Source organism: Micropterus salmoides, unplaced genomic scaffold (assembly GCF_014851395.1).
Source record: "Micropterus salmoides isolate LMB-PRFRI ecotype aquatic unplaced genomic scaffold, ASM1485139v1 Ms_hic_scaffold_1, whole genome shotgun sequence".
In the NCBI taxonomy this organism is placed as follows: Eukaryota; Metazoa; Chordata; class Actinopteri; order Centrarchiformes; family Centrarchidae; genus Micropterus; species Micropterus salmoides.
In genome coordinates this window covers 65,363,457-65,375,088 of record NW_024040040.1, presented here as the reverse complement: position 1 = coordinate 65,375,088, position 11,632 = coordinate 65,363,457, and the positions used below count along the sequence as shown (strand labels likewise).

Sequence of the window (11,632 nt, the reverse complement as noted above, 5' to 3'; positions counted from 1 at the left end):
AGGTTAGCCAAGGCAGGGGTAAGAGTGAGACAAATCTATAGACAGGTGTGTGTGTGTGTGTGTGTGTGTGTGTGTGTGTGTGTGTGTGTGAGAGTGTGTGTGTGTGTGTGTGTGTGGGCAATATTGTGATAATGATTTTATATATCGCATTGTGAATCTGAGATATATATTGGATTTTGATTGACAATATGTCTAATCATTAATCTAAAAATATGTGTGTGTGTTCATTATGTTGGCCCATAATAACCATGACAGAGCAGCATTTACCTTTCACATTAACATTTCATACCTTTTTCTGAAATCTAATAGGGCCATTTCTTCTTCACTCTTTACTTTGATGTCAGGAATATTATTTATTTTATATTGACACTGATATTATTACATGTATTTGAGTTATTTTCATATCATAGGTTTGCTATCTATTCAAATACTGTTCTTATTGAAACGATCGTTTTAAAACGGGCAGATAAAGGCTATAATTCGGTGGAATAAGTAATAAAACAGTTTTACCAAAGTTGTTATAATTATTTTAAAGCACACTACGTTTTTAATTAAGTTACTGTAATAATCCTAGTTGAAGTGAAAGGTTTTTAGTCAAATTATATAAAAAAAAATACCAGACCTCACGACGCCCGTGAAATTTTTCTCCCTCAAACAGCAAGAACGAAGTGAACAGAGCAACTTTGTTTATCTGTGTGTAGAAGTAAAGTTAGCTGTCGGCACAGTGTTAGTCGGCAGCTAAAGTTACTTCTACAGGCCACACACAGCAATATACAACTACTGTGCTGCTCTCTTTGCGTCTTTCTTGCAAAATACATCCAACAACCCACAACAAGCACGTTGCGGCAAACCCCTCTTACCTGCAGGATCGCAGGTGTCCTGCAGGCAGAGCTGCTGAATCACTAACGGTGCCTGAACTGGAGGGCTCGTCACGGATGAGGTCATCAGGTGAAAGGTCATAATGTGGGTCATTTTATTTACTGCGAAATTATTTTTACTAATAGTTTTATTCGGCAGGCCTCCACAAAAGGACCTTTACTAATTTAAAAATTTATTAAATTTGTCATTGACAAAAGGGAACTTTGGGCATCAAAGGGCAGGTGCTCAAGCACCCATAGCACCCCCTCTGCACGTGCATGATGAGCAATCATAAGTAATAAGTAAGAATATAAGAGAATCATATCATGTAATATCACTGTAGGGTTGTGTTGTATATCCACACGTGACAAATGCCAGTAGGCCGGCCAACCTCTGGGCCGGCGGGCCGCCTTCCTTAGCCTATACTTTTTTACTAAAAATGAAAAAGTTGGCAGAAGGTTGAGCGACTACTGTGTTTTCACAACACATTTTAGTATCGCCTCAGCTGCTTGGAACCTCGACGGAGGTGATACGAAAAAAAGTACCTGGTAGCAGAAACAGGTACAACTTTTTCATAATGGAAAACCAAACAAAGGCGAGTCGAAAGGCGCTATAGACCTGCAGACCGTCGGCCTCTGGGGCATCTGGGGCATTCTGGGGCCCATGCAGTCCAGCACTAATGATGTTCACACTAAATACAAGCATGTATATGTGTTTATGTAGGAGACAGAGAGAGAGCACAGCATGCCTTGACATGAGTAAAGCAGATTTGCAGAGGGCCCATTTACTGGAGCTTTTCAGGGGCCCAGTCATTTCTGTGGGCAGGCCAGTGTACAACCATAGGTCTCTGGAGGCTGAGCAAAGGTCAGGGCACAAGAGACTGCAGAGACACTAAAATATAACACAGTATTTCAAACAAAACATCTTTCTTACTCACAATGTTTGTACTTTTTTACTTCTTCACACTTTTCTCACAACAAAACATATTCCTGTAATGGAGGCTCATTTCCAAAGTTAAGAATCTCTGCCCAGTGGCCACGATGCACAATGTCAGGATCCTGGATCCAGCTCACCTAATTGGAATGTAGTCCTTACCTCTGCCAAGGAGGTTATGTTTTCTGTGCCATTTGTCTGTTTGTCTGTCAGCAGTGATGAATGAACTTGCAATGTCAGAGGCACACAGAATGCTGCTGACAATCTGAGACAATCTGTTCTTGCTGCTATTGCGTCACACAGAGGCCGCCTGCAGAGCTCCAAGATAACAGCCAGGCTTTATCAACCAAAACAATAAGCTCAGAACCGGGTTTATTGCCCAGTAGGTTTTAACTTACAAGGAATTTCTTTTGGTATATTAGTGCATAAACAATAATTAATATAATAAAGTAAAAGCAAATAAAAATCAAGTATGGTAACCACAGATGTTTGCTAACAATGTAATTAATACTTGTAATAATAATAATAATAACAATAATAATAATAACATTTTATTTATAGGCGCATTTCTGAATACTCAAGGTCACCTCACAAAACATAATAAAACAATGCAGCAATAATCGATAAAATTAACAACTAAAATTACAGTGCATAAAATCAGGGTACAAAACAACTGGAAACAAAGATTGAGAAAGAGTGATCACCTGGGATATGCCAGTTTAAAAAGATGTGTTTTCAGGCGGGATTTAAAAATGGAAAGTGAGTCAATGTTGCGGATGTCTGGTGGAAGAGAGTTCCAGAGACGAGGGGCAGAGCGTCTGAAGGCTCTGAAACCCATGGTAGTCAAACGAGCAGGAGGTCAGTGACGTACCGAGGAGCGAGGTTATGAATGGCCTTGAAGGTCAGGAGCAGACTGGCCGGCTGGCTCGCAACCGATGCATTCTTGGTAAAATGGGTGTGTCACCCAAGAGGAATTTGAACCGTTCTTGGCGAAAGGCGAACTTGTGCATTGGGACAGAACTTAGGCTACAAAAGATGACATTGCACAAGAACACAAGAACACGAGACATGAATGCAGACTGAGAAAGGCCCTCCCATTTTTCACATGTGGTCCTACTCCTCTTCTGTACAGGTGTAATATCAATTACCCCCTGTGTTTTTCCTGATATGAGCAGCCAAAATGTCTGCTGTGAAAAACATCTATTTAACTCAAAATGATCTCAAGCTTTTAAAGGTGTATCATGAAGAACTCTTTGTAACAGTGACTGCAATAAATAAGATTCTGGGCTTTTTAAAGCTGGTCATGGTTACTTTTCTGAAACAATCTCCAAACATTCAAGTCTGTCTCCTGATGTTTGAGTCTGATTGTAGTTTCTGATGTGCTCTGTGTTACAGTGATACAGGGTCAGAATGGCTGGGGAGTGACTTACACCTCTACTCAGATCTGTGCCTTAAAAGGATCAACAGTGGAAATAAGCTGCACCCTCACATACCCATCCAGAATAAATGGCCGTGATACTAAAGTTGAGGAAACATTCTGGTTTACTCAACTGCAAGATAAAAAAACCTGTGAATCTGAGAACAGACTCAAGATACGCAGGTCGTCTGCAGTACAGTTGTTCTAACAACATCTGCACTCTGAGAATCACAGACCTGAGAGAGAGCGACTCAGCTGAGTACAAGTTCAGGTTCATAACAAACCACCCCAGATGGAAGATTTACTGGTTCACCTGGAGTCACTTTGTCTGTCAGAGGTAACATTTTTGTTGGAGACCATGTAAGTTAGCTCCAAATGCTCGTTTGGGAAACACTACAGTGAATTCTGTATGCCTTTTATCATGTGTGTAAAATGAAAGCTCAATCTAAAATTATATTGTTGTTTCTTTACAGATACAGGTTTCCAGGTGCAGGTGAGCAGTTTAGAGTCATGCAAGACTTACACGTGTACATGGTCACAGCTTAAGTGTCTCAGCAGCTGTCGTCTACGTGATCAAACCTCCTACATCTGGTACAAGAATGGGCAGAAAATTAAGGAAGAAGCATCTTCTTATTCAGACTACTTTTATCCTGCAGACAGCTATTCCTGTGCCCTTAAAGGACATTTTCCTTCTCCATCAGTGTGTGAGTTCACTCCACAATCTTCTAATAATGTGACGCTGTTTTGAACATTTTAGCTGATGTTCTTTATCATGACTTCATGTATCTTTTAAAATAAGCAAACTCATCCACAGCAATACAACCAGCTGTGAATTACTGCAGTAAAGACTATATTTTAATAATCATCAAAATATTTAATTTTCAGGTGGCCATGGTCATTCATGCAACAGAGTGACTTACACTGACAGAAGCATCTGTGCCTTCAAAGGCTCATCAGTGGACATTTCTTGTACTTACAACAGTTATTCCACATATATCAGATCTAGATTCTGGTTCAGTCCTGAACGTAGTCTTCAGTGGCAGAATCCCTCACAGCCTGAGGACCTTAGTGAAGACTCCCAGCATGCAGGTCGTGTTCAGGTCCTTGAAACAGAGAGAGGACGCTCCACTCTGAGAATCACTGACCTGAGAGAGAGCGACTCAGCTGAGTATCACTTCAAATTCAACACATGGAGCTTTGAATGGAGGAGTAGTTTACCTGGTACAACTCTGACTGTCACAGGTACTGATGAACACAAACTGTAACAGCACATTTAAACTATCTGATGACAAGTGAATGTGCTGAATAGTGATCCTGATGAGAAATAATTGGATGTGTGATTAATTGATTACATGATTGTCATAATGTTCTATTGTTTATATCTCTGTGTCTGTCTGAGTGTGATTCAGATCCACATAAAGAACAAATATTTCTGTTTCTTCTTCACAGATCCAGATCTCCAGGTTCAGGTGATCAGATCAACAGTCTACAAGAATTATACTGAGGCGGAGCTGCTTTGTCACAGCAGCTGTCGTCCACCTGATCGTCCTTCCTACGTCTGGTTCAAGAATGGACAGAAAATGGAAAGCGTGGAGACATCTTCTTATAAAGACCAGTTTTATCCCAGAGACATCATCTCCTGTGCTGTAAAAGGACATGAGGATTTCCCCTCTCTTCAGTGTGTGAGTTTAATGGACTGTTTCAGCGGCGTTACAATACAAATTAAAATTTTCACAGTACTGTAGTCTTCTAGATCTTAATATAAACACAGCAGCATTATTTATAGAAATTAAAAAAATACCACCAGTAGAAATCAGTATTCAGATACATGTTGTCAGGGACATGCACAGACATTTTGGTGGGCGGGGCCTCAAGTTAAAAAAGGGAACTTCTCATAATTATTTATTAAATATTTTTTAAACCAAACATTAAATATATTAACACAACTCTGACTTTCTTACCAAGTTTTTTAAATTCCTCACACTCATGCAATTGTTTCTAGAAAATAATCAGTTCAAACAGAGGCCATGGTCTTCTTTAGTATTCACACACACACACACACACACACACACACACACACACACACACACACACACACACACACACACACACTAACTGATGGTGTCATAGACTTAGTTTCACATTTGAGGGAGGGCTGTCTGTATCATGTAAAGATCTATCAGCATACAACAAACTAATAGAATGGATAGTTATTAGATGAGGAGTCTACGATCAAAATGATGAAGTTACTGCTTAAGTCAGGAAACTTTCTGGCAGCTGCTCAAGCCCCTTTTAATGTTATGTGTGCACGTGCCTCATGTTGTGATTAACTCATAACTCTTATGTCAAATTTCAGTGATTCAGGAATATTAGACGTATAACATTTTTCATTAAGACAGGATGCATATTGTTAGTCTGTAACTTTAAATTTTTCATGGTAAAGCTTTAAAATGGAGTTACCAGTCTCTGAAGATTTGTTGCCGACAGACTCGACAGACAGACGGTCTTTAGTAGTGGTAAATCTGAAACACATAGTGCTGCTGCGACCACTGACAAATTGTGTTTTTGAAAATACCAAATGATTAAAGGCTTGTTATTGGCTGTCAGTTTCAACAAACAGGATTCAGACCTGGGACAGATCCAGAATCAGCACCATGGACATCCACTTTGTCAAATACTAGAGAATCAAAAAGACACAAACAGAGAAATTTATGAAAATAGTCAATCGTCTATAACATAGTCTAGCATTTCAGTAATTCAGTTTATACCTTCTCCAGATGCTCAAAGCTTCCCTCTGTGTCAGTGAGTCCCTCTGCTGAGATAGTGGAGGGCAGTTCAGTGACTCTGACCTGCAGCAGTGATGCTAACCCAGCAGCTAAATACACCTGGTACAAGGAGAACCAAACTCTGCTCAGTGAAGAACCACAGCTTGTCTTCAGCTCCATCCAGTCCTCTGACTCTGGAGAGTATTACTGTGCAGCTGAGAACCAGCTGGGGAGGAAGACAACTAAATACATCATTAATGTGAAATGTGAGTGGAACAGTTTCTTCAAAAATTACAAACAGCTTATTAAATATATCTTTGCGGGAGAAAATTTTTTTTTCAGCAGGTGGAGTTGGAGCAGGCCTCAGTTACATCCAATCATCAGTACTTCTCATCCTCTTTTAAACTGAATTTAGATTTCAGGTCTGTGTGTAACAAAGGGACTTTCTGAAATTGTATAGAAACATAATAATGGAAAACTCCCTATAATAATCTCCTCGACACAATGTGATTCTTTAGAGGACATATTTTTATTTTATTATGATTATATTTTATTCTTTGGATTATTGCTTGACTGATTTGATTTAGGATTCATCCTGAAGGTGGCCACTATACTGCTCTTCAAATCATTTCACAGTAAGGCTTGAAAAACGTAAGTTTAATATCTTACCAGTTGTGTGTAGAAAACCACAGGAGGTCAATCACCTGTTTCTCAACATGCCTGACACTGTGTTGAAAGATGTGATGTCACTAGTGCTTTGCCAACCAAATGGACATTGCACACAGCTCCCCTCTAAGTAAAGCCATGTAAGTTGAAATGAATTCGCACTTGCCAAAATTAAAAAAAATTCTGCCCACATCACTCCTAACGGCAGCTGCTCCAGTCCAGGGCTTCAAACGCTAATGGAGCCACTGAAGGTTGATGCTTCTTTAATACACTTAACGTTCCTATTTCTGAGTTTCGTAATTAAGATTTTTTTACCTAAAATGAGCCATCTGATGTTACTAGCTGATAGTCCACACTACTTTTCACCACTTGCCTATATCATTTTGGATTAGTTATTGTAGAGATACATTTTGACATCAATATAATAATAATAATAATAATAATAATAATAATAATTACTTTATTCAGGATCAAAATGGAAGGTCCATAGTACACAGAAAAAACAAGATGAAATAACAATAGTTACAACATAACAATAAATATACAGTACATTGATAAAAATTAATTAAAAGTCAATTTCCTTTAAGGCAAATATAGGGTTCATTATTTCATCAAATCTTGGCTAGTACAGTAAATGTTAAAAACCAAGTTTGTTATTTCAAACATATTCAGTTTCAGTTTTATTTATAGAACGCCCAATTCATAGGAAAAGTCATCTCATTGCATTTTTTATGTAGAGCAGATGTAGACCATACTTATATTACTGAGACCTAAAAATTCCCAATTCCCCAACAATGATGACTACTGCTTTACTGAGGTAGATTACATTTCATTCAAGTCAATATAGCAAGAGTAAAGGAGACATTTGCTAAGAAAGAGGAAGTTGAAACTTGTGACAGTTTGAACTAAACTTAAAATAATAAGAATTAGGAATCAGAGATGATAATGCAGACTGCATTATGACAGTGTCTTTGGTTCTGGTTCAGCATTGTGTGGGTCTGTGTTTGAGCGGTCATGATGGTCTGCTGCTGTGTGCTGGTCTGACTTTCTGGCAGGTTTTTTCTAGAATACTTGGTGCCACCTGACAACAACAGTTGTTGTGTGTTATGGGGCACCCATCAACTGGTGTAATAAATGTGATTTATCATCATCTACAGACTGAAGACATTAGTTCAATAAGCAAGGATATATTAAGCATTGTAAGATTTTAGTTCACTGAAGCGTGTGCCTGCACGTGACCTGGGGGAAAAAGTCCTAAAATGCCTAAAAACAGGCCTGTAAACAAATATTGATAAGTTGTCTCTCTTTTGTCCCCAGATGCTCCAAAGCTTCCCTCTGTGTCAGTGAGTCCCTCTGCTGAGATAGTGGAGGGCAGTTCAGTGACTCTGACCTGCAGCAGTGATGCTAACCCAGCAGCTAAATACACCTGGTACAAGGAGAATGAAGACTCACCAAAAGCATCAGGACAGAACTTCACCATCACTGACTTCAGAGCTGAACACAGTGGGAATTATTACTGTGAAGCCCAGAACAGAAGAGGACGTCATAACTCCACCTTACATCTGATTGTTGTTGCAGGTAAGGTTTTATAATTTACCTACACACACCTGTTAACTGCAGAGTTTACAGCCACACATCTTTGAGCTCACCTTGGGTTACAGAAGCTCAGCTAACTTTAGTTAGGATTATTTTTACGTAAAAAAAAAAAGTCCATTTATCACTAATTCACTATTGGAATTAAGAATTCCGGCTTGATTGTTGTTTTCCAGGTTCATTGAAATTTCCAGTTGCTCTATCAGTCAGTGCTGTTGTTCTGGTCTTCATACTTCTTCTCTCTGTCGTCCTGTGGATTAGGTGAGCAGATCACTTTCTCTGTGATTAAATGTATGTATATTCACATTTTTTAACTCAGTCTCAAAGCACTAGTCACATGTTCGTATGTGCATTTAAAGTTAGCTGTAATGGTTCCTCCTGTTAATACTGACCCTCAAGAGATCCCCTCTTAAAGCAGTTTCAATGTAAGTGATTCCATATTAAAAAACTAATTGTGGAAGATTCCCACTTGATTTGTCTAACTGAGAAGTTTATTAGCTTCATCGTTTTAGCACAGAATGAGGATTTTAGATTTTGTCCTCCATCACTTACATTGAAACTACTTTAGGGAGGGATTTATTTGTTACATTCATCGTGATTTTGCTGTAACAATAACTCTCAATGTACATATGGGCATTTTAGCATTGTAGTCATGTTTGCTTGAAGAAATGTGTTTAGTTATTCATTTGCTTCTTTTATTTATTCTCCTGTCAGAAGAGAGAGGTCTTTGCAACAACAACCTGAGGCTGGTGAGAGACCACACAACAGAGCAGAGGTACAAACTAAAACATGCTGTTCAGTCATCTGAAAACTCATAGGTGCATCACATCCTTCTTTGACTACTTTCTTCACCCAAATTAACCACGCTCTCCTTTATCTGTTTCCCAACCTGATGGCTCAAAACCTGTTTAATTGTACATGTGGGCACCATATACAAAATATGACTGTTAAGACTTCAAAAACTTTTCCTTCCCACAATAAATTAAGCAGCTTTTATCCAGCCATACTTCTGGCACACTGTTCCCCTGTTAAAATGAACAGACAGGACTGTCATCTTGTAAATAATAGTGTAAGTAAAATATGAATACTATTGACCTCTGCTGGTGAGAAGAAGGTATTACAACACAAAACAGATTTTCAGTATCAAGCTTCAGTACTTTGGTTTTTGGTTTAGCAAATTAGGCTGAACACACTCATGGTCCTGTCATGCTGCAGTGCAGTAACAGTCTTATTTACTACCTTAAGTCACACTTGAGTTCTGTTTGTCTTGTAAGCAGTACATGGAAAATGTAAAAGTCCTCTTGTCTATGTGGCAGGAGACAGATGAACTTCAGTATGCAAGCGTACAGTGCGTTAGGAACCAGCCAGAGGCTCTCTACTCCAACTTCAGCCCAGCTCAGCCCCTCAGAAACGAGGAGGAGGTTGTTTACGCGACCCCCATCTTCAACAGTGCCGCAGGGTGAGCAGCTCTTCACACAGGACAATCTTTGTTGCTGTTTAATTTAAATAAAATACACATTCAGTTTGAAAGTGTCAGAGAATTTAATCTCACATTTTTGCTGTTGCATGTGTCTTTTTATGGTTTTATGTTTCTTGTTAAGTGTTCTTCTTTTAATTATTGATTTCTTCACAGAACAAGGCGTCAAGCAGCTGTGGAGGATGTATCTGCCCTGTACAGCAGAGTTAATAGAAGCCACTGAGTGTGATGACAACATGGATCTGTGGTCTGTATTTATGCATGGACTTTGATGGGCCCATTACATTTTTCCTCAAGACAGAATTGGGTGCAGAATTAAGGCAACAATATTTCATTTATCTTATATTAATGAAGGACAGGTAGATTAAATATTAGATACCTCTCTAACGGTTACATTAAAACCTTCATGAAAGTAGATTTATCACAGGACAGTTGTGTTGAACGGCATTAGTTTTAGATCAGTGTACTTAATAATACACTTCCATCTTTTCAGGACAATGTTTTTTTTCTTTGTCTTTGTTTTTTTTTACTGTTTTGATTATTATATGATCACAACTGTTACAATGTAAGTCATTCACACCTATTGCCAATATTTTTATGCTCATTTTCTGAATTTGTATTTTATTGTCATTTCAAACTGAGTATTTACATTTCTTTACATGTTTTGTATTGTTTTGTCTTGCATGGGAAATAGTGAGTTAAGACTCTTTGTGTTTGGCCTGATGAGTGACAGCTTGGAAACACTTTTTTAAAAATGTAAATGGTTATAAACTTTATTTTTAGCTGCATTTAAGTCTTTGACATTGAGTTTGTATTCCAATCTGATTAACCAGAACATTTATCACATCTTTTTGAAGTTGTAAAATCTGAAATGAAAAGCGCTCCATCGTTTCGGGGCATGCATTAACTTTGAAAACAACAGTTTTTTGCAGTAAAATAGAAACCAATCTGTACACATGATGTTGCTAACAGAGCTCATAGCAGGGCAGTATGTCATTTATCCAGTTTGTCTCTTACTAGTCTGAAATGTGGTGAGAGTGAGAGTTTGTGAGACCATAATTATTATTTCTCATTAATGTTCTTGATCTCATTAATGTTCTTGATGCTTAAATAGATCTGAGTCATGACAGCAACACTCACATAATTACTTAGGTGATTGTGCCTCCAAAATAAAAACGCAAGAACGTTTTTTGTTGAGTTTATTGAGAGCCTTTACTTTGAAAAGTTCTGAAGAACATTCAAAAGAGTCTCTGGCTTTCTTGACACACCACTGAAAAAGCCGTCCGTAAACGAGTGATTGGATTCCCCTGAATTTCCTCAGGGAAATGAAAATAAGCGTCCATAGGTTTAGGAATGCAGATCAAACGCCAGGACGTACAAGCACTGCGGCACATGCATTATTGTGAGCATGTGAAAAAGACATAAATTTATTTAACAAGGGAGAAAAAAAAGTCTGCAGGATTTTAGGATCAATCTTACAACTCCTGCAACGGGAGTCCCACACTCTACCAACTGAGCTAAACATGCACGTGAGTATCCAAGGGTTTGAAATAATTTGACTGAATATATTTAATATTTAATATATATCAAAGAACAAAATTGATTGCTTGATGTTTAGTATGTAAAGCGAGTGAGACATGTGGGACCGCCTCTTCTCCCATCATGTACCTCTCCATCTGTTCAGAAGTAAGATTGGTAGCAGAGGCCACGCCCATCTGCCAGATGTGACCTTCAACTAGGTCACCAAATGACTGTTGATACCATTGTGTTTCTTGTCTGTCATAGAAGAGCGTCACATGGGGAGGGTCTGGAGGTGTGGTGTAGGGTTCGAGGAGGGTGATCCATTTTTTCCACAGGAGGTAGGAGCTCATCAGTCCCTCTTTTTCAGGAGTCTCAGGTTGCACGAGGCCCCAATAGATGTCA

General features: G+C 38.7%; 1 protein-coding gene and 1 long non-coding RNA gene across 2 annotated transcripts; both read left to right on the top strand.

Annotated features, from left to right (window-relative positions):
• The first annotated feature begins 2,567 nt into the window (after window positions 1-2,567).
• LOC119891587 lies at window positions 2,568-5,581 on the top strand. Its single transcript, XM_038703387.1, has 5 exons — window positions 2,568-2,649; window positions 3,682-3,912; window positions 4,094-4,450; window positions 4,658-4,888; window positions 5,565-5,581. Exons 1-5 carry the CDS (start codon window positions 2,568-2,570, stop codon window positions 5,579-5,581), a joined length of 918 nt encoding a protein of 305 aa, XP_038559315.1.
• A 2,565-nt stretch (window positions 5,582-8,146) lies between these two features.
• Window positions 8,147-9,997, top strand: LOC119899008. Its single transcript, XR_005443680.1, has 5 exons — window positions 8,147-8,217; window positions 8,409-8,493; window positions 8,947-9,007; window positions 9,549-9,691; window positions 9,866-9,997. It is a non-coding gene; the product is annotated as an uncharacterized LOC119899008 (long non-coding RNA).
• The last annotated feature ends 1,635 nt before the right edge of the window (window positions 9,998-11,632 follow it).

Bases quoted from the DNA above. Each gene is read 5' to 3' on its own strand.
- LOC119891587 (XM_038703387.1), top strand. From the start codon at position 2,568: ATGTCTGGTGGAAGAGAGTTCCAGAGACGAGGGGCAGAGCGTCTGAAG. The intron at 2,650-3,681 runs GTCAGTGACGTA...GTTTCTTTACAG, and splicing joins GGTAGTCAAACGAGCAGGAG to ATACAGGTTTCCAGGTGCAG. The intron at 4,451-4,657 runs GTACTGATGAAC...TCTTCTTCACAG, and splicing joins TACAACTCTGACTGTCACAG to ATCCAGATCTCCAGGTTCAG.